The sequence below is a fragment of the Enhydra lutris genome, unplaced genomic scaffold (assembly GCF_002288905.1).
Source record: "Enhydra lutris kenyoni isolate GAN:26980312 unplaced genomic scaffold, ASM228890v2 scaffoldscaffold4, whole genome shotgun sequence".
Taxonomy (NCBI): domain Eukaryota; kingdom Metazoa; phylum Chordata; class Mammalia; order Carnivora; family Mustelidae; genus Enhydra; species Enhydra lutris.
Window position 1 is genome coordinate 58,695,668 of NW_019154088.1, and position 23,662 is coordinate 58,719,329.

Here is a 23,662-nt window from a genome sequence, read left to right on the forward strand (position 1 = left end):
TATATGCATTAAACAAATCAATTCAGTAATAACCTTCCAAAATTACCACAGGCCCAGATGAGTTCACAGGTGAATTCTACCAAATATCTCAGGAAGAAATACAGCAACTTCTACAATCTTTTCCAGAGGTAGAAGTAGATATGATACTTCCTAACTCATCTTTTGGAATCCAGAATTACCCTACTACCAGAATCAGACAAAGACATTATGAGAAAAGAAAACTACAGACCAATATTTCTTATGAACATAGATGCAAAAATCCTCAAAAAAATGGCAAATATATATCAAATATATCCAACAATATATAAATATGATCATATAATATGCCCAAGTAGAATTTTTCCTAAGTATGCATGGCTGGTTTAACACTCAAAAATCAATTAAGGTAATCCATAACATCACAGACTAAAGAACAAAGATCACATGATTATATCAATAGATGCAGAAAAAAAGCACTTAATAAAATATAATAGTCATTCATAATAAAAACTCCCAGAAAACTAGAAAGAAAGGAACTTCCTCTACTTGATAAAGAACATCTATAAAAAAACCTACAGCTAACATTATAATCACATAAATAAAAGATGTTTATGAGGAAAACCACAACATTCTGATGAAGGAAATCAAAGAAAAACTAAATAAATGGAGTGATATCCCATGCTCATGAAGAGGAATACTCAATATTGTCAAGATGTCAGTTGTTCTCAGGGCGTCTAGGTGGCTTAGTTGGTTAAGCACCTGACTCTTGATTTCAGCTCAGGTCATGATAGGGTCATGAGAGCGAGCCCCACATTGTGCTCCATGTTCAGCAGGAAGTCTACTTAAGATTCTCTCTTTCCAAGGAAAAAATAAAACAAAACGAAATCAGAGAGGGAGACAAACTATAAGACACTCTTAAGCATAGGAAATAAACTGAGGGTTGCTGGAGGGGAGAGGTGGGATGGGGTAACTGGATAATGGACATTAAAGAGGGTACACAATGTAATGAGCCCTGGGTATTATATAAGACTGATGAATCACTGACCTCTACTTCCAAAACCAATAACACATTGTATGTTAATTGAATATAAATAAATTTTAAAAACAATAAAATTCTGTCTTTCCCTCTCTCTCCACTCCTCCCCCTACAATTTCTCTAAAATAAATAAATCTTCAAAAAAAAAAAGATGTCAATTCTTGATCTGTAGTTATAACACAATCCTGATCAAAATACCAACAAGTTATTTTGTGGATATCAATAAACTGATTCTAAAGTTTATATGAAGAGAAAAAGTTGTGAATAGCCAACTCAATATTGAAGGAGAACAAAGTTAGAGGGCAGATACTACTCAACTTCAACATTTGCTTTAAGTCTGTAGTAGTCAAGACAATGCAGTGAAAGTAGAGACAAACAGATCTATGAGACAAAACAGAGAGCCCAGAAACAGACCCACATAAATATAATCAACTGTTCTTTTTTTTTAAAGATTTTATTTATTTATTTGATAGACAGAGATCACAAGTAGTCAGAGAGGCAGGCAGAGAGAGAGAGGAGGAAGCAGGCTTCCCGCCGAGCAGAGAGCCCGATGCAGGGCTCCATCCCAGGACCCTGGGATCGTGACCTGAGCCGAAGGCAGAGGCTTTAACCCACTGAGCCACCCAGGCGCCCCTAATCAACTGTTCTTAACAAAGGAGCAAAGGCAATACAATAGAGCAAAGATAGTTTTTTCAGCAAATATTACAACTGGACATCCAAATGGAAACAAAAATGAATGTACACACAGACCTTAAACCCTTTATAAAAATTAACTCAAAATGGATAATAGACCTAAATTTAAAACACAAAACTAAAGCTTCTCGACGATAACATGGGAAAAAACTAGGTCACCTTGGTTTTGGTGATAACTTTTTAGATACACCAAAGGCATGATCCATAAAAGAAATAATTAATAAAATAAACTTCAGTAACATTAAAAACTGTTCTGTGAAAGATACGATCACAAGAATGAGAAGACAAGCCACAGAATGAAAGAAATATTTTGTAAAAGACATATCTTATAAAGGACCACTACATAAAACATACAAAGATCTATCAAAATTCAACAAGGAGAAAATTAAAAACTTGATCAAAAAATGAGCAAAAGGATCTGGACAGACACCTGACCAAAGAATATATTGATAGAAAACAGGCGTATGAAAAGCTGTTCAACATCTTATGTCATAAGGGAATTGTAAATTAAAACAATAAGGAGACAACACTACACATCTATTAGGATGATCAAAATCCAAAACACTGACAACACCAAATGCTGGTGAGGATGTGGATCAACAGGAACTCTCATTCAGTGCTGATGAAAATGCAAAATGGTACAGCAGCTTTGGAAGATAGTTCAGCAATTTCTTACAAAATTGAACATAATCTTCCCATATGATCCAGCAATTGTGTTTCTTGGAATTGACCCAAATGAGTTGATAACTTACTCCTACACAAAAACCTACACACAAAGTTTACAGCAGCTTTATCCGTAATTGCCAAAACTTGGAAGCAGCCAATTTCTCCTTCAGTAGAAAAATAAACCAGTATATCCAGACAATCTAATATTATTGAGCTCCAAAAAGAAGTGAGCCAAAGCCATAAAAAGACATGGAGGAACCTTAGATGCATATTAAAACATGAAAGAAGCCAATCTGAAAAGGCTACATACTATATGATTCCAACCATATGACATTCTGGAAAATTCAAAACTGTATCAACCGTAAAAAGATCGGTGATTGCTAGGGGTAAGGGGAGGAGGAAGGACTAAATTAGCAGAGCACAGAGGATTTTTAAGGCAATGCAAGCACTCTGTATAATACTGTAATGGTAAATACATGTCATTATACATTTATCCTAACCCACAGAACATACAACATGGACTTTCAGTGATAACAGTGTGTCAGTGTAGGTTCACCAATTGTAATAAATGTACCACTATGGTGGGGGATGTTGATAATGAGATAGGCTGGGGGGTGGCGTTTGGCAATCTCTGTATGGAAAATCTCTATACCTTCCTCTCAATTTTGCTGTGAATTTTAAATTGGTCTTAAAAATAAAGTCCATTATCATCTATGCAAACACACGGATGAGAAAAATCAATTGATTCCATGGTAGACTGGACAGGGTTTCTATGGATTTAATTAGATTAAATTTAGGAAAACTAAGAAAAAGAAATATTAAATAGTCCCTATCTGTACCACTGAAACACTTTTTTTTTAAGATTGATTTTATTTATTTATTTATTTATTTGACACAGAGAGACAGAGAGCACAAGTAGGCAGAGCAGCAGGCAGAGAGAGAGAGAGGGAGAAGCAGGCTCCCCACTGAGAAGGGAGCCCCATGCAGGACTTGATCCCAGGACCCTGGGATCAGACCTGAGCCAAAGGGAGACGCTTAACTGACTGAGCCACCCAGGTGCCCTGGCCACTGAAACATTATTTTAAATTATCTGTAGGCTTTAATGAAAAAGTAATAGCAACCAAATTGTATTAAATAACAATTTCCAACATGCTATATTTGGTAGAGGGTCTGAGAGTCAACTGAAGGGAGAAAAAAAAGATCAGAGGCTGAAAAAGTCACCAAAATCTACAAACATAATTAGCTTCTTTAATTTCCAATTCTTGATTTGATGGCTAGATAAGAAACAAAAAACTGCACTGTAAACATACATTACATTTAAGCATACATTGTAAACAATGTATGCTCAAACACAATAACTCATGCATAATCTGCAAAAAAAATTTAGAAATCATTTTACATAAGATTTTCAGGAAATTAAAAATATTTATACATTTCCACTTAGCAATAGCTGTCTCATTCATTTTGCCTCCTAAAACAATGCATAAGTGAACTTTTCCCCCATTTCAATTTGTCATGACCTAGTTTATCATGTTTACCACTTACACTTTACCTGTGTATCATGTTTCCTAAGTTCACTTACACTACCAAATTGTGCATTATCTTCAGCTGCCATATCTTTCTCTGATGCCCTATATAATTCAGTGCCCAGGTCCCCCCAGCCTCCCAGAAATCAGGTTCTGAGGACCACCCAGAGCTATAAAATGCGCCTACAAAAGAGCTTGATTCTATTCCTTGGATTCCTAGTGACAACTTTTTTTTAACCCTTTGTTATGGTTCCTAGGAAATCTGCATTACTTCTTCTCAAACAGAATACTTTCCTCTAATGGATGCTGCCTTCTGTGCCTCACAGCTCTCTTACAGAATCACATATCCAGTTTGTGAATTCCTAATAAATCAAATTACACTTCAGAGAGCACATCAACTGAGACAATCATGAAAATAAAGAGTTATTAAGTCCTGCACCCGTATCACGTTAACGGATTAAACTGCTATTTTCAGATTCATACTCCCCTATTCCCCAGCCACCACCAGCTCACTTCATCATTCTTAAGTTTTATGTCATTGTACAATTTACTAAAACCTCGCTAACACTTCATTGCTTCAGGTCAGTGAGCCATTGATATGCACTAAGAGTGATAAAGGATTATCAAGGAGATGGGCCACATTCTTCACAGTCACAAGGTGTATAATCAAGCTAAGGAAGCAAACATACACACATGAAATAATAACATCCCCTAAGAAATGCAAAATTCTACAAGCAAAATCCATTCCTGTCTCTATTCCCGTTTGTTCCTTATAACCACCCTGTGGTGTAAATAATTAGGTATTCCCTTTCTTTTCTAACAGACACAGAAACTGAGAGCGGGAGTAACCACCCAAAGGCTCAAAACAAACATGTCCTAGGGAAAGCCTAAGTCCCCGATCACACAACAAACGGTACAGCACTCATGAACACACACAAAGCAACAAAAGAAAAGTAGCTTTAATTACATTAATGGGCACTCATGTACATAAATGAAGATGAAATACAACAAAGATATTCATTACAGTTGCTTGGAAATAATCATTTTTAAAAAGACAAGAGGCCCAAAATGGAGTCACTTGTGCTAAGTCCATGTCAACAAACCAAGACTTAACACCAACTTAATGGCACTTTCAGCCTCTCCCAAGAACGTGATCTTAACCAGTCTGTCTGGAATTACCTGGTCAGCAGTAGTGAGGTAACCTGCCTGACAGACTCTCTGCCTGTCCCTAAAGGAAGGTGACATTGCCTGAAATAAACCACTCTGCTAATAATGTCCTTGTCTGTCCCCCTTCTGCCTGTAAAAGTCTTCTATTTTGTACAGCTCCTCAGAGGTCCTTTCTATTTGCTAGATGGGATGCTACCCAACTCATGAATCATTAAATAAAGCCAATATGATCTTTAAAATTTACTCAGTTGAATTTTTTTTAACATAATGTAGTAAAGTTTCCCTGAAGAAGTATGTTCCAGAGAGTTGGATGTCATATAACAGATAATACAGAGCCAACCCACAGGAACTGAACCAGCAGAAAATCAAAAATACATAAAATAATGTGAGCAAAGAAACTAGCAGACATGTGGGTATATCTAATTAAGTATTGGAATTAAATAAGACAACAATATATTAATTAGAAAAGAAAGTTAAAAACAATATAGATGCAAAATACCAGACAATAATAATGGGAAAGGAGACAAGATACTAATTAGGAGGCAAGAAAAGATACTAATAAGCCACATATTGATGCTAAAAATGGGGCGCCTGGGTCGTCGGTGGGTTAAGCCTCTGCCTTCAGCCAGGTCATGATCTCAGGGTCCTGGGATGGAGCCCTGCATTGGGCTCTCTGCTCAGCAGGGATCCTGCTTCCCAACCCCCCTCTCTGCCTGCTGCTCTGCCTACTTGTGATCTCTCTCTATTCAATAAATAAATAAGCATCTTTAAAAATAAATAAATAAAAATGTTAAGAGTAATCAATTAACAAAAAAACTTCCAAACTAGTAGAGGGAATCCAGTAGAAGAAAGAAAAAACTCAATCCAAAAGATGGAAGAAAAAAAGAAAAAGGAAATAAAAACATAGAGAAAAGCAAAGAAAAAGCATTTTAAAGTAGAAAAGAATATTCTCTAAGTAAATCAAAATGCAATTAATCTTGATAAATATACAGATTAAGCCTTTCAGCTATACTCTCAGAATCTATATATTACCTATAGAAGATACAGCTAGAGTATAATAATCTTTAATGAAATTTGAAATATAAAAGAGGCGCCTGGGTGGCGCAGTGTGGTTAAAGCCTCTGCCTTCAGCTCAGGTCATGATCTCAGGATCCTGGGATCGAGCCCCACATCAGGCTCTCTGCTAGGTGGGGAGCCTGCTCCCCCACACACACTTCTCTCTGCCTGCCTCTCTGCCTATTTGTGATCTCTGTCTGTCAAATAAATAAACTCTAAAAAGAAATTTAAATATAGAAATATATATACTAAATACTATATGAAAGCTAATGTAGCTCTGCTAGAATCAAGCCAAATAGACTTTAAGCACAAACAATCATTAGGGACAAAGAATGTGAGAAAATACTGTTGAGGAAATCTCCCAGATGGGAGAGCAAAAATAGGAAGCATTGGAAAATAGGAAAAAGAAAAAGAAAATTAGACTAGTCCAAAAGGTGCAGTATCCGAAAAAGAGGAGCTCCAGCAAGAAAAAAAAAAAAAAAAATGGGGAAGAAGGGTGGAGATAATCATCATAGGAGAAAGAAATGAAGACAGAAGACACGCTTTGCCAGACTGAAAAGGGCCACAGTCAATGCCCAGCCAAATGGATGAAAACAGACCCACACTAAGGCATATGGTCAGAAAGTCTCAGAACTCTGGGGCAGAGAGGATACACCAAACTTTCAAAAAGAGAACAAGTCACGCATAAAGGGTCAGAAATCCTAATTATCTCTAGCCTAGAATATTATAATTAGCCAAAGTCAATCATGTGGGAGGGGGCAGTAAAGAGAGATTTGTTTAAGAAAATAATGTTGATCGAATACTGCTTGCATCAATGTAATGAGAGAAGATGTAGACCACTGGCAGGGAGCTTAGAGTTTGAATTAGCGATAAGTACAAAAAACGAAGCAAACAATAAATCCAGCTGTTTATTAACTCTCAGGAAAGTGGAAAGTACAGGGAAACAACCATAGTAGATTTAAGATTCCACCATAAATAGCATATTTGTACATAATCTTGTTTGCTGACATGGAAGCAAATAACAAAAGAATTCCCTAAATAATTTGAAAGTGGTTTGCTCTAGAGTTTTTGTTTTATTTTTTTCAAAATGAGATATTGTCAATCCTTCTTCAAAGAGGTTTTACCAACTTATACTCCCTTGAGCAATGTATGAGAGTACCTACCCATACCGTCGCTCAGTTCAGGTCCCCTATGGAGTTCTGCCAAGTCAGGGTTAGGTGTGCAAGTTTTACCGAGAGAAAGTTCTAGGAAAGACAAACAGAGGAGGTAGGAGCCTCCAGACCAAAATGTAGTTCTGACATGTGTGAATGGGGAGCCCCAGAGCAAAAGTTTCTCATTAGAGCAGTTCTGCATTGAATAGGAGTAGAATATTACCACTACTACTACTAAATTAGAATATTACCACCATCCTTAATTATTGGCTAAAAGTAGCCTGGAGGAAATATGGCTTCAGTTTGTGAACTGCAGCAGATCAGAAAATGCAGCAGCTGTCAGTCAAAACAAAACAAAACAAAACAAAAAAAAACGCATTTATAGCATTTTGGGCTTTCTGAGTATAAATACTCCCACGATGGTCAGTTTCAAGCTACTAGAGGGACAGTGCGATGACTCACTGAATGAATGCTGAGTTTAAAAAAGATGCTAACAATTGGCTTTCCCAAACCAAGAGCAGGTTCCAGGAAGCTATAAACTGAGCTCCAGACAGCAGGTTTTCACGAAGGACAATCTAAACGGTGTACCTTCTTAGCTACTACACTCACCAACCTAGTGTGTTAACAAAGTTTTTATTACAACAGTGTGAAAAGTGAAAATGGTAGGTCAGTATAGTTTGTAGTTTTACTTTGCATTTTAATATGCATGAGGCTGAAGATCTCTTGATCTATTTATACATTGTGTTAAATGCATTTATTATTTTGTAAATATTTAGTGTATTATGGATAAGCTGAACCAATCTTTTGATTGTTATTAAAATCTTTATGACTATGTTCTAAATAACTGAAATCTTAATCTGTTCCTCTTAATATATTAATTCATACAGGAAGTGAAATATACACACTGCTTATCATCTCCTTATCATATTTCACATTTTCAAAATTAACTCCCTTCAATGCCTTCCAGAAGGTAAATAAGAAAGAAATAAATCTACCTTTAAAAGCTTATGTAAATGGAATCTGGAATTAGGAAACAATTTACTATAATTCCTCTTTTTTCCGTAATTTTTAAAGTAATGCGTACAGCATCAAAACACAGTATCTACACTTAACTTTCAGGGAAATAGGTTTTTTTAATATTACTAAAGTTAATTGAGTGTAGAAATTTTATGGGAAAAAAGTCACTGAATAGTTTCTATCTATCTCCCAACATACACAGAGTAACAACAACAACATAGTAGAGATTTCCATCTGAGCAGTTTACAAGGACAGAGTAGAATCTTTAGGGAAATTAAATTTGTAATATCATCATTACAAACACATTTTAAATAATAGATGCATTCTATATTGACTCATTTTTACATTATTAATTGAGATTATTGGTTGCATCCTATTAGCTTGCTGTAGCAAGTTGGAAATCATCCACTATTAAGTTAAAAGCTAGGAAGCCCTGGATGAAGTGGTCTTTTAGGATATTACACATTTTTAGGGATGCCTGGGTGGCTCCGTTGGTTAAGCGTCTGCCTTCAGCTCGGGTCATGATTCGAAGGTCGTCAGATTGAGTCCCACATTGGGCTCCTTGCTTAGCCAGAGGCCTGCATCTCCCTCTCCCTCTGCTCTTCCTGCTTGTATGCTCTCTGACAAATAAATAAATCTTAAAAAAAAAAAAAAGATATTATACATTTTTAGTGTTCCTTTAAGATTTATTTGTTTTAGAAAGAGAGAGTATGCAAGCAGGGGGAGGAACAGAGGGAGAGAAAAAGACTCCTCAAGCAGACTCCCCGCTTAACGCAGAGCCCAATGCATGGCTCAATCCCAGGACCCTGAGATCATGACCTGAGCTGGAATAAAGAGTCATCTGCCCAACCAACCAAGCCACCCAGGTGCCTCCACATTTTAAGTATCTCTAGTTGTGCAGATAATACTGAATGAAGAGAACCTTGAACTAGACCAGACATCAGAAGTCATCCAAGATAGTCTCTAACCACAAATGTACTTAGACAAAATTTAAAACAAAGGCTATAAAGAAGAAATCAAAAAGGCAAAAATTTGAGGATTTTCCATAAAAGTTTTTTTTGTTTGTTTTTTGTTTCTTTGTTTTTTAGTTAACTCAAGCACTGCTACCATATATATCTGGAGAGGAGGAGTCAAAAGTTTTATAGATGCATAGAACACTACTGTTGCCCAAAGAAAATACATCTGTTTCATCTCTTTTAATCAATTACCTAATTCATTACTTTATTTGACCCCCAAATGCTGTTGCTTTTCTTCTGTTCCACCTCCTCCAACCACAACCCCCACCTTTTCAAACTGCAACTTTGAACAACAACCACTGTCCTAGTAATTGGTATTATCAACCAGAAAGCAAGAAAAAGAAGCAGATGAAAATTAAAGTCATTGAATATTATAATTTACGGCAAGTAGGGTAAAGGCTAAAAGTGGTTGCTAAAAAGAAGTTTGGATTATTTGTAAACTCCTTTTATCTTAATTTTCTCAAAATATATGATCCACAGTACTCAGAAAAAAAAAGAAACTTACCTCATCCACATTTTCAAAGGCATTGATGATGTCATAAGGTAAACAAGACAACAGATCGATCACAAACCAAGTTTTCAGATAGTTCATCCTTATCAGTTTGGGGTCAGAAATGACCTCTCCACCAGGTCCCACAAAGGTCGTGTGAAAATTTAAAACAATGTCAACCAGAAAAATAACGTCCACCACACTGTCCAGCACCAGCCAGGCTATGTTGTTCTGCTTCGTTTTGAAGGAAACGTTATAAGGAACCATAATGGCGGTGTAGAAGGTAAGAATTAAAATCACCCAATCCCAAGTAGTTTTAAAAGCACAATAGTGTAAAATAATGTGTGGTGGCGTCTTTGGCGCTTCTTGCTTATACTGAGGAAGGATATCTGATCCCAGCTGAAGAACCTAAAAGAGAGACAATGTGTATATAAATGACTTGTACATCTCTGCATTTAGTAATGAATTCAAACTTACTAGAAGTCAAACCACAGTGTATTTTTCATGACTCCTGGTTTCAAGACCAGTCACACCCTATAGTTTTGTCTCCGTCTTCTGAGTTGTACCAAAGATTGTTCAAAGGAAGTTAATCTGTCTGCTCTTATATCTGGCTTTCTCTCCACTGGCCAACTGTTGGTTCACAAACTGGTCCCCAAACACCAAGGGCAAAGAGAGAACAAAGAAAAGGAAAGACCACTCCAGATCATTAGGTGGCGGTTTAATAAGCAAGGGAACATACTTACAAGGCTTGTCACAGGAAATGGTAAGACAAGTGAACCTCCACACCCACCCACCAGAATCTTAAAAACTTAGTAGATACCCTAACTGGATCCAGTCACATACAGTCCAAATGACCTCAACAACATCCTATTCTTTCAAGGCTATGTCCTTGAAAATGGCTCCCACTGTGGGAATGGTGGGCAGAGGGTGCATTCCAAGGACTGGAATGAGGAGTCTCCAGTTGCCTGGGTTCAGTTCTGGGATCAGCCAGCAGTCACATCCTCTTGATGACTTCCTCCAGCACCAACACTGATCCACGGCACTGCTGGACATCACTTCTGAGATTGCTTTCTGTACACTCACTTGCAACCCTGCCTAAAATCACACATCTCTAACTGACTGTCCAACAGTTATGTGGGTAACTCACCATTATCCATTCTTCACACATATTTAGCACCTCAGGGAGCATAACTTTGATACTGATGTCCTCCCCGAACCCCAGGACCACAATGCTGGTGATCGTGCTGTTGACTGGGACTCAGTAAGGGACCCAATGAGTGGCATAGTGATATCAGGGTCGTAAATGTTATAGCCTGCTTTTTCCTATTCTCCCTTCAATCAGAAGGAAGAATACTTATAGAACTTATAGAACACACTTATAGAACTGTGTTTCCTGTCCAGACACATATTCACTTTGGGGGAAAAAAACTGCTAAATACTCGGGCTTGCTTCTCCATACCTTTTTGACCAACAGAAAAATTTTACTGCAAGGTGATATGAACTTTGACTTACTCTAAGCAGGTCTAACTAAAGAGAAGAAGGGGAAAAGCAGATGACAGAGCAAGAGTAGAGGCCTGGGCAGCCCTGGGCAAAAGTAACACAGATCTTGCATTGCTTTCCAGAACCTGGACCTTGGAAATTGTGAAAAGAAGTTGAAGGAATGAATCAGAGAGTTCTGCTCCATGCCATCAATGAAACTAAGGCTGAGTAAACCTATGGGTTAAGGAGTTTATAAATGGGACTTTGATAAATATTTCCAGCAGCTTTGTCATCTTATATACCCAAGTGTTCAGTGTCTCTGGGAGTAATAGGATCCAGAAGGTAGCAGTCAAAAAGTTATCATAAAGTTATAAATGCATTAAATATCTGAATATAAGAATAGATATAAACAAAAATGCCTATTAGCACATAACTCAAACACCACAAGGCAAAACAAAACTAGCACTTCTTGAAACTTGAGGATTATCCTGAAAAGTTTCTCTTGTGCATGGAACCTATGTAACTGAAAACTAAGTATATAATACCCATTATTAATATCTGAAATGTGAAAAACATCACTAGTATTCTCATTAGTTGTGTATTTTAACTACTGTTTTTTGTTTGGGGGCTATGACAACTATTTAGAAAGATTTTTATGTATTCATCCTCACTATCAGTATCCCAGCCTTATTTCTCCCATAAGGTCTTAAATTACTTAGCAACAAATTTTCCTACCAGGAATGTAAGCTTCGTGTTGGGATAGAGCTTTATGTAGACAGAATCATACATAATCATGGCTTCTCTTTCTCTTTATAGCCACTGGTCTATCCATTCCAATTTCACTGAGTTCAACATGAAAATTTTCTTCATAGTCAATGTTAATATTTTACCATCTATATTTACACAGCCTATAGTTGAAGCACAAAGAAATCAGACTTAGAAAATCAACTCAGTGCCAGGGTGCATTTATGACCTTCATGGGCCCTAGGCATTTTTGCCTCCCTGGACCCCTTTTTCCATAAAAAACAAAATAAAAATTGCATTTTACAAGTGCATTGTTACAAAGAAGAATAAATATTATAAATCCAACTTGTTTACCTAAAAGTTCAATTTTTCCTCCTACTGTTAATAGAAATTCAAACACCCCATGGACCCCTATAAATGCTGTGGTCCCACACACTGCTTACAGACAAGTCGACCCTGCTCAGCACCCTGGCAGGATGTACAATGTCATCTCTAGAGATGGAATGGGACCACCCCTTGGGTTAGTATCCCTTAAATCTGGCTACAAATGAGAATCATCTGGAGAAAATTTTTAAACGATGATATACACATACCTAGAAATGCCCCCCGCCCTGACAATAATTAAAATTCATCTTATGCAATCTTTATTTCCAAAACCTTTCCTGAGTGATTATAATGTACAGTCCAAGGTAAAACTCTTGTCTTATATTTCCTTAAACATTCAGGACCCAGTTCTTCAGACAGTGACTTGCATATGTAAAAGGATCCAGAAATGCTACAAGAGGAGGAGGAGGAGAAGCAGGCCCAGGCCAAGAAAGAGGGGAAGGAGCATTGCATCTGCCACAAAGGGATACTCATGCTTACACTTTGATCTCTCTCATATGCAGAGCACGACTTTAATCTTCACTCTGGACTCTGGGGCGCTTTTATAAAGCCCTGAGTAACAATCCTTCACTATCTCACTACAGACGCTATTCCACTTGTACTTTGAGAAGTGATGAGCCTTAGGTGGCATGGGATAAAAACACATTTCCTGATGTATTTTTGTACCAAACCAAACACGTTTTCCTTCTCTCTGAATATCTGAGAGCATTGACACTAACAGAATCAGGACCATGGACATGATATTGCTACAGATATATATCTCCACCCCTGTAAAAGTGAGCAGCTGAAGCCAGTCTGCGGGATGTCAGTTCCTGCGGATAACTGATGAACTGCCTACAGAGACACCCGGATCTTTGAAACCAGGATCTGGTTCCAAACGTAGGTGTGCCAATGACATTGCAATAAAATTTGTAGGTCTTGGGAAAACTGCAAACCTGAACTTGAATAGCAAATCCAAATTGTCAGGTTGAACACATTATATGACTCCGAGTAACATTTTTTGAAATGATATCCTGTTGCTAACTTGTTCCTTCTTTTGGGTCACAACTCTTGGACCAAGAGCACATGTAGACAAAATATCTTTTGAGAATCTCATTATTTCTTCATGTTCTCTAAAATCAAGCCTATGAGCTGACAGAAAACAGTTTTGTGTCTGAGTCAGTTTTGTGATTAGGGATGACCAATAAAGAAACTATCAATAATCCAAAAGTGATACAAAACTAAAACAAAATCAGACGGGAAGAAACAGGAGTGAAATTTCCTCAAAAATAAAAGTAAAAAATCTGTTGAGGGGAAAGAAACTTCCCACTTGATGCAGAAGAAAAAAAAAAAAAAAAAAAAAAAAAAAAAAAACAAAAAAAACCAATGAGTGTTTCAGGGCACTAAGTTAAAAAGTTTTTCTCTTTTCCTTCCTCTCATTCTTGCCCAGTTGTGCAACAGAAAAGAGAATAACTCTGAATAAGGTATTGTTAAGACCCAGAAGTAATCATGACTATAAAAGACAGCAGTCACAGAAATAAGCCCCTCCACTTGTGTGATTTGTAGGAAAAAAAGGACAACTCAAGGCAGAAAAGAAAGCTTGAAAACCAAATAGTACTTTATAACAAGCATTATTGATAAAGGAAGTTGTATCTAATAGCTTGCTTTAAATCTTGTCCTGATTGCATATTGTCTTTTAAAATATTGTGATTATTAGTAGTAGTTAATATTTAATTATGTTAATATCTTACTGGGACTTTTAAAAATATGTTTGCACATCCAAGTATTCATCTCTCCTCAAGCTAACAGTACTATTCAGAGCAGGAAGCCTTCTAAGTGCCCCATTAGCGATGGTCCAAGAAAAACACCAGAGCCCTCCAAATTCAAGGAACATACTTTACTTCCTAACCCTCTCCAAACCATATTTAATATCTGCCACTAGTTCAGAAAGTTACTCTGGAGCTCTCCGACTCACTCTTCTCCAGCAGAGCAAACTGATGAACATAAATACTGAATTTCATCTTTCTCTTCTTCCGTAAGCTACCTCAGAACATTCTGTGAGCACCCACCCATTCTGTGCTCAGCCAAGTTTTTGTAGTTTAGTTAGCTTTTGGCGTCATTCACACGAGGAGGACAAGGGATGACTACAGAAGACATGTGAACAGCAAAGCTTCTAGCTGCCCTGGAGTCCTGTCCTGAATTCTTCTTCTCTCTGGTTTCAATATACTTTCTTTGGGAAACTTCATCTAGTCCTATGGCACCAAGGCCTGCAATTCAGACCCAGAAATCCCTCTGCCTTTGCAGCATCTTTACTCGGATTTCCTATCAGGCACTTTAAACTTAATATGCCCCAAACTGAGCTCATTACCATTGCCCCTAAACCTTCTCCTCCTCCTCTTATATTTGCCATTTTATTAGCCAACAGCACTATCTACCCAGTTGTCTTGGACTCACCCTCTTTTTCATATTCAAGTCTTACCTATCAACAAATGTGTGGACTCTAATCTTGGAGTGTTTGCTATCTGCCCACTTCCATTTTGGGGTTCCTTGCTGAAAGCCATGGTCAGGCTAGCTGATTTACTACTTAAGTCCTCTTAACTAGTTTCCCTATCTACCCACTCAACACACAGCCACTAGGTTTTTAATGATTTTTGTACCACAGATCCCTTTTGGTAATCTGGTGAAATCTATAGACCCCCTTCTTAGAATCATGTTTCTAAATTAATACAAGAAAAACATGGCATTGCAAAGGAAACCATAGGGACCAATCTCCCTTGGAGAGGTTTCTCGGTAGCACAAATGTGTTCCTATCATTTCCCTAGCACATGGGATATCAACCACCACTGTTTCACTCTTTATCACTTTAAAGTTTCCTTCACCTGACTTCACCCACACTGAACTGATACTCAAAGTCATCAGACTTTCTCGTCTCTGAGCCTTTGCACATGCCGGTCTCCCTGGCAGGAATGACCTGCAGCCCTTCTTTACCCATGTCTCGTATTTTTCCTTCAAGACTCACTCAGCCCAGGTGTCATCTCACTCAGGTAAGCCTCCCTAGAGCCCCAAATCTAGGTAAATGCTCTTGTGTGTGTTCCCCCCTACACCCTAACATTCTGTTTATCACATCCTATTATCAGTTTCTTCTGCTTGACCTTTCATTCCTTGATGGTAGAGCCCATTGCTTATTGGTCTTCACATCCTTTAAAGAGTACCAGGCACAGAGAAAACTCTCAAAGAGTGTGTGCTGCATACATAAAGAGATGAGATGAGTGAACTTCCTATCTCATTTACTCAAAGAAAACCTCACCCTCTACAAATACCACTTGGGATGTCATGAACTAGTTTCTCATTTCAAAAATAAGAGAAAATAAAAAGATATATTTCAAATTTCTGTAATTCCATAGGGGAAAGATAATGAGAAGATACGTACTTGTAAAATAATAACCAGAAATATCTATATTGAATCATTTGGGGGGAAAAAATGTACCACACCCACCATCTTGGGAAGGAAAGCTAGTCTCCCACTTACTTCAGCTAATCTTGAATGTTTGTGGACCACCTCTGTTTTATTCATTGGCGTGAGCTGCTGCAAAACACTTCGGCTATTTGTCAAAGCCCGCGTCAATCGGGCAAATTTTGTCCAACCTTAAAAGAAAGGAGAGAAAGTCTCAGTTTTTCTCATATAATGAATATGGAAGCCAACATTCTTGCTAATATTCAAAGGATCTCAGAAATCACATAACATCCAAAACTAATAGAAGTATCAATCTAAAGCATTTTATTTCTGCATAGACATCATGACATTTCAGGTGCAGCTATAAAGTAATGAGCAATTTCTATATATGACCTTTGTGTTTTGCTCATATCTATTACATCATCTCAGTAGCCAAGGTACAGCTGCCCACAAAATTCTGTGCTCTCCCTTGAATTATATAGACTTGTTACCAGAATGCAGCTGCCCAGCCAGGAAGACCCTTCCCAGCATTCCTTGCATCTAGCTATGTCCATGTCCCTAGCTCTCATCAATGGAATAAGAGCAGGAGTGATGTGGGTCACTCCTACTCATGCACATGTGCAACATAAGAAGGAAATAAGACTTCTTTACACTTTCTTCCTCTTTCTACCAGCTGGATGCGAGTGACAACAGGCCCCAAGGAAAGGTAAAGCTCTGAATCAGTGCATGGGAGATTGTCATATGCCAAGGATCACCTGCCTTGGACTGTAATGTGAGCAAGAAACATGTTTCTGTTGTGTTAAGCCCCTGAAAGTTGGGGGTGGGGGGCATCTAGTAGAACAGCCTAATGAAAACAGTTCTATTGTGCATTGTGTGGAGATAGATATGCATAAGAAAATGAAGCCCAATTTTGACAAATCTCACCTATTACGGTTCATACCACACTTCCATCTTTCTTGTTACATTGACAAATGTTATTTCTCTCTTAACAACTACAGTGATAATCTAAAGATCTTTCCTTAAATATCAAGAATCTCTAATATTGTTTTCTGAAAGAGTAGTAATTTTAACTTCTGGGAGAAAGGGATGTGAATTTAATGAGAAAGAAATTTCTTCTGAGGCCTCAAATTTCCATTATTAAAATAATTAATTTCAAGGAACTGTCAAGGAGATGTGAATAAGTATAGCAAAACTAACCATACTCCAGTCCTATCTCAATTATCCTTTCTCTAGATATCCTAAAGACTCTAATTTATTCAAGATTCCATTAAGACCTTTTGATAATTTCTATGCTATTGTCCCTAACTAGATTATCTGTCAAACAATGCCTTAACAAGGAAAACTCCTGATGGTCCCAAGGAATGACTGTAAAGGCAATGATGAAATTTCAGACAATGTGACAAAAGATGAAGGAAGAAATCCTGGGCAGACACCTGTCAAATGTCTTTCAAACTATACTAGGTAGATGACATCATACTTTAATAACATTCTTCAGGCTAATTCTGACTTCAGTTAAGCTTTGTGTTTCCCCACCAATTCAGCTCTGTCTATGGTATCCAACAAGTGGATTAGAAAATAAGTAAACTGGCATCAGTTGATAGTAGGCCCTTAATTCTTCATTAATGGACTTTATACTAGTGACCAGAAGAAAAAAAAAAATGTTAGCCTTTGGGAAGGTAACCCTAAGACTAACCCTGTGTAATGTGCTTTAAAAAAAACAAAAACACAAAAACAAAACAAAACAAACCCACCAGAGACTGAAGGGTTGCTGGGGGAGAGGGGGGATGGGAGAGGGTGGTGGGGATATGGACATTGGGGAGGGTATGTGCTATGATGAGTGCTGTGAAATGTGTAAACCTGGAGATTCACAGACCTGTACCCCTGGGGATAAAAATACAGTATATGTTTATTAAAAAAAATAAATAAATTTAATTTAAAAAAAAACCCACCAGATATGCCACTAACTCTCCAAGAACTTAACATCATTGTAAAAGACAAATATGCAATCTATATCACCAATCTAGACTTTTCTTCTGAGCACAAGACCTATCTAGTATCTAACCAGCCATTAGCTACCTCTTACTAAGATATTCTACAGGCATCTCACACTCAACATGCCCAAAATTGATCTCATCATCTCCCTCCATTTCCAACTCTGCATCTTTCGTGCATTCCTGGACTTGGTGAATGGGCCCACGATATTTCTGTCGCCCAAATCAGAAACTTGAAATTCACCATCCTCCTTCACTATTATCTCCACATCCACATATCCAGTCATCTCTAAGCCTTATAGTCTATAACTTTTTAATAAATACTCAAGCTGAATTTCCTCTCTCCATCCCTATATGTCAAGGAGCATATCATCTTCCATCTAAGTTAGGAGGCAGCATCTTAAAAGACTATACTCTCTACCTGCTCTCTGACCATATACTCCCCAAGCAACTCTCTCCATTGCTGCCAATGTGCTTTCTAAAGCACACACGTGGCCCACGCCCTTCCCCTATTTCAAACTCTCTAAGAAATCCCTGGAGGCCTCCAGGATAATGTTGCATATCCTTGGTATACAGGTGATTTAGTTTCTGATCCCAAAGGTCTGCTCTGCATTCATCTCCTTCTACGTCTTCATAAATACTCTGTATTGCAACCTTATGAAAATCAGTAGCAAATTTAAAAAAGAATAAATTCAAAATTAAAACTAAATCTGCTAGGAATTCTCTGTACATCCCATGATATTCAGTACTTCCAGGCTTCATGCACTATATCACTCTGCCTGCCTGAAATGTTTCTCCTGGCCCCACCTGTCTAGCCAACAATTTACTGGCACCTCCAGACTCAGTTAAAGCACTATCTCCTTCCGGAAGCTTCTCTGATCCACTCATAAGAGAAGTACCCTCCTCTGTGCTTGCACACCATAAGCTACATACCTCACATGGCACGAGCAACACTAACGCAAGTTGTTAACATGTCATCCATTCTCACTATTGTTCTTCTCTCCATATTCAGCACTTGATCAGGGCCTGGCCTAAAACAGGCCATTAACTAACTGATTAAGGCTTATTTGTTACTTTAAAAATCAGATCTAAAATAAGCCCCATTTTGTTTTATCATCATTGGGTTTGGTATGGTTTTACTTTGTTGGGTAAAAGTGGTAAAAGTGCCTTCAAATGACAGTAACAATGTTGGCAATTGAAATATTTGCTGTGATCATTTTTCTTTCTTACTTTGACTGGGTATTATAATTGCACTAAATAGTTCTAGCAACTTACAAGGCAATGTTATATTTATTGAAGCTTCCTTTTCCTAAGACAAGTGATGTTACACATCTTAGTACATCCAAGTGTCAGATTTAGTAAGAAGCCCATTTTTATTCCCAGAGTAAAATAAGGTTTATCCAGAAAATACTTTAAAAAAATTAAAAGATATTGAAGGAATAAATTCACTGACACACGGAAGAATACAAATCATCAAATGGCATGCGTTCTCTCATTTCCTAGGATCGTGGCTAGGGTTCGGGCTTTCTTACAGTCCTCAGTTCTAAACAGTTAGCATCTTTTTTCAAGACCGCTAGAGCACCCCTTTCTCCTCACTCTCAGCAGAGTACCTTGTCAAATGCTATTGAATAAACAGAACCCATAAGAAACATGATCGATAGCCCTCCATTTCCCTTCTGTCCCTCCATCTCTAGACCCACCTCTACAGCACTGATTCTTGCCTGCACCTTTATCATCTCAAAGTATTAGACATTTGCTCTTTTCTGATCATGCATATATTCTATTCATGGACATTTAAGTAGTGTCTAGATTTTTCGCTATCCCTAACACCACCACCAGTGAATCTCCTTATGCCTATCCCCTTGTGTCCTTGGACACATCTGGAATGGCCTACATTATTAACTAAATTAGTTCAGTTGGTCCGTCATCAACCCCCACTATACGGTCACACTTTGAAGAAGTTCAGCAGCCATGCTGTCTAGGTCAGAGAAGAAAAGACACATCAGCAGTTCTAACTTTCCCCAGCGATACATTTACTGATCTCACCTTTACAGAGACCTCACTGGTGTCACTGATTACTCAACACAGTTCGCTGAAGTTTCTTGGATGTGGTCGATACAGGGTAATGTGAACAGACAGCTGAATATGAAGAGCCTAATACTTGCTCTATGAGTTGTTCATGGAATTATGAGAACATTTGTTCTCCTAAAAGCTCAGGATGCCAACTCCTTCTTAATAAAACATTAGTTTAGCTCTATTGGGTTGCAATTAACCTCTCTGTCATGCACTGCCTCATCTTAAAAATAAGAGGAAGTCACAGAGGCAGTTAAATCAATCTATTAGACTGCAACACAAGATTCTAATCTATACGAGAAAAGCTTAGGTAAACAATTATACTCTTGGCCAAAGAGACTACATGGCATAATTACTCATTTTTCATCTGTTGTTTCCTCTCTAAAGAAAACCATTGGCTTCCCACAGGGGAAGGTTGCTATTTTTGCTGTTAGCTTCATTCTATAAGAATTTTTTGTCTCAATTATTGGCATGAAGATGACATAACTATTTGGCACAGAGTATTTCACACTCTGAGTGTCTTGGCAGTTTTGGAATCTGTTTGAAAATATCCGTACAGGATAAACAGGCAGAGATTTTGGCCCTCTTTTTGAGAACACATATGGATAATCAACAGAATGGATTTCTTGGCTGTCATTTTTCCCCTTTGTATTATCACAAATGATGAATCAGGTACCATTGACTGATTATCTGAGCAATAGTTCCAAGACTTCAGTACCAGGAACAAAAGATAACAAAAATTATTTGCCCCCTTAAATTATTATCAGTAAATTTCTTGGTTCAAAGCAATTCAATTCTGTCAGAATCAGCGTTCTCGACTTGTGCTTAATTGCTGTAGGAAAAAAGGAGAGCAGGGTGTTGGGGTGGCCAAACCACAATAATAAGTTTCCACTGGAAAGGATGAGACAGTATGGTGCAGTAGAGAGAACATGGCACTGGCAATCAGTCACACTTTGTATGTCAGGATCTTCAACCGTAAAATGGATATAATGATACTAATTTTCAGAATTATAAGGAAGAGCAATAAAGAATGTAAAGTTCCTGACATACAGTAACTACTCCATCAAAACTGGATTCCTTCCCTTTCCATGGTTTTTACTACCATCCATCATGGTAGAAATCAGAGGTATCATGGACATCACTCAGTGCCATTCTTTTTAAGGGGAAAAAAAAAAATCAATGTAGAATGAAGTTTTGGTACCGTAAGATTCATTATGAGGAAGAGGTGCACTCAGATTGGTTGGCTGCCATCCTGTTATAGCTACTAACCCAGGTACAATTTAGAAATAAAATTCAGAATTAGCCAGTTTACTCAAGTCTTTGAACCATGTATCTGAGTTTCTTGGTTAAAATACCAAATCAAGTAGGAAACTGATCAATTCCAACCACAGCAAATCCTCGAAGGACTTGGGCCCTTCCTCTAATAACTGGCCCCTTTTCACATTAAGAAGGTCAAATGTAAAGTGCTGAATAGCAGTGGCTGTGGGGGCACTGCTTCCTTGTTAATAATCTCAAGGGGAAACCTTTCAATGTTTCAACCATTAAGCATGACATTTCTGTAGATATATTTGCAGATGCCCTTCATCAAATTTATTAAATTGTCTTCTAACTCTGAAGGAGGAGGAGGAGGAAGGGGAGGGGAAGAGGAAGGGGGAGAGGGAGGAAAGAGATGGTAAAAATACGCTTGCATTGGGATTAAAAGTCCCGTTCTAGCCTGCTAATGTATGGATTCACTTGCCTATTCTGTATCTTAAAATATTATTTCTTGTGTTCCAGGTAGAACTCAATTACCTAAGTATTTCTTCAAAATTTTGCAAGCACCTCGTATCTCCTCCCTTGCAACAGCCTCAGCTCCCTGATCCTTTGCCCTGATTCTGTTCAATTCACTCACCTTATCAAACCCAACTCTGGTGAAATCCAACTCTTCATTACCTCTTCATCTATACACTTTTGACTAAACATGGTTAGAGCAAAACACATAATTATGCTCACAGGTGCTAGTGGAACTCATGATCACTAGCCCAAGCAGACCTTAGTGCTCAGCAAAGCTCCAAATTCCCTTTGCCCACTCACTCCTCCACCCTCTTAGATTCCCATTTCATACCTACTTCTTTCTCACCACGCCTTCAACATTTCTTCACCATCCTTCCTCTCAGGTGATAGCCATGTTTATTTTTTTGTTTTGTTTTAAAGATTTTATTTATTTCTTCAAGAGAGACAGAGACAGAAAGAGGGGCAGAGGCAGGATGTGGGACTCGATCCCAGGACCCTGGGATCATGACACGAGCTGAAGGCAGATGCTTAACTGACTGAACCACCCAGGTGCCTGATAACCATGTTTTTTATATTACTGAGAAGATAAGAACAATCAGAAGAAAACTTCCAATATATATTTACTTATCTGTCTCCCTCGTCTCCATTAGAACGAGAAGGAACTATGTATCTCCAGGACCTACAAGGTGCCTGCACCACTCTGTATGTCTAATAAGAATTTTTGGTTGAGGGAAAAAAAAAAAATCAGTAAAATAGATAAACAAGGGAAACAGCATTTTCCTACAAGAGTCATAAGTAGGCTCATGTTAAGTAACTCTGGTATCCAGAGTTAAATTAAAAGCAAATCTATCATCTCCCAATTCAATGCTCCAGACCTAAATCATTTTGACACTATAGTGTTATCATGAAATCTCGTCTGCTCTTTCTCAAAAGTTCCATGGTCTCCTTAACTCAACCTAAGAATTTGAGAGACACATTTTTTCTGCCAAGATTTCCAAACATACTTTCCTATACTTCTACCTTCACAGAGATAGTAGGACAGAAATAGGATTTAATGTCATATTTTATTTCTATTGAATTTTCATATTAATTTTATAGCTCATATGACTAATAGAAAGCAGCTCATATACAGCATTCATAGTTATATTATACAATACTTTTTCAGAATCTGTTATATATTTGAAAGATGTGGAAAAGTCTCAAAATAAAAGCCTATTTAAAATAAGCTCCTCCTCAGGTGCCTGGGTGGCTCAGTTGGTTAAGCGACTGCCTTCAGCTTAGGTCATGATCCTGGAGTCCCAGGATCAAGTCCCACATCAGGCTCCCTGCTCAGCAGTGAGTCTGCTTCTTCCTCTGACCTTCTCCCTCTCATTCCTTCTTTCTCTCTCTCTCTCTCATTATTTCTCTCTCAAATAAATAAATAAAATCTTAAAATAAAATAAGCTCTTCCTCTACCAATTCTGGCACTGAAAAGATAGTCTTCTCTAATGCTTTTCACAATGGGGTCTGATTTTCCCTGCAAATTCTAATCTACATGCCTATCAAGCATATCATTCAAAATGAAATGGTCTGAGTTGTTTGGAGTTTATTCAAATGCCTTTTTTTTTTTCCTAAGAACAAGATACGCATTTAAGAGATCTTCATGATGAAGAACCCTGAGATTCTGATGTAAGAATACAAAGATGGAGGTGTAGGCAGATAAATGGAAGGGCATTAACTTGAGAAATAAAAGTCAACTCAATTATTAGCACCTTTTCCCCAATCTCACTATAAAATGTTGCCAACTTTCAGTTTCCATAAATAGACTGACATATACTGACACCATTGATGTTCAGCATATCAAAACTGAGAATGTACGGTACTCTCCCTAACTTCAGCAGTGTCAAGAAAACACTTAAAGAGAGAGAAAATAATATTCAATGGTAAACATAAATATAAATATTATTTAAGGGAAAAGATGTGACACGAAAGCTTTTTACTCAGTATTA

General features: G+C 37.7%; 1 protein-coding gene across 1 annotated transcript in view; it reads right to left on the reverse strand.

Annotated features, from left to right (window-relative positions):
- The window catches only part of LOC111139282 (potassium voltage-gated channel subfamily H member 5), a 270,461-nt gene that overhangs the window by 194,900 nt on the left and 51,899 nt on the right, over window positions 1–23,662 (reverse strand). The window contains exons 5-6 of the mRNA XM_022491521.1: window positions 15,913–16,028; window positions 9,813–10,205 (exon numbers count right to left, since the gene is read on the reverse strand). Of these exons, the coding sequence (XP_022347229.1) occupies window positions 9,813–10,205; window positions 15,913–16,028 (509 nt within the window). The remainder of the gene's footprint in view (window positions 1–9,812; window positions 10,206–15,912; window positions 16,029–23,662) is intronic.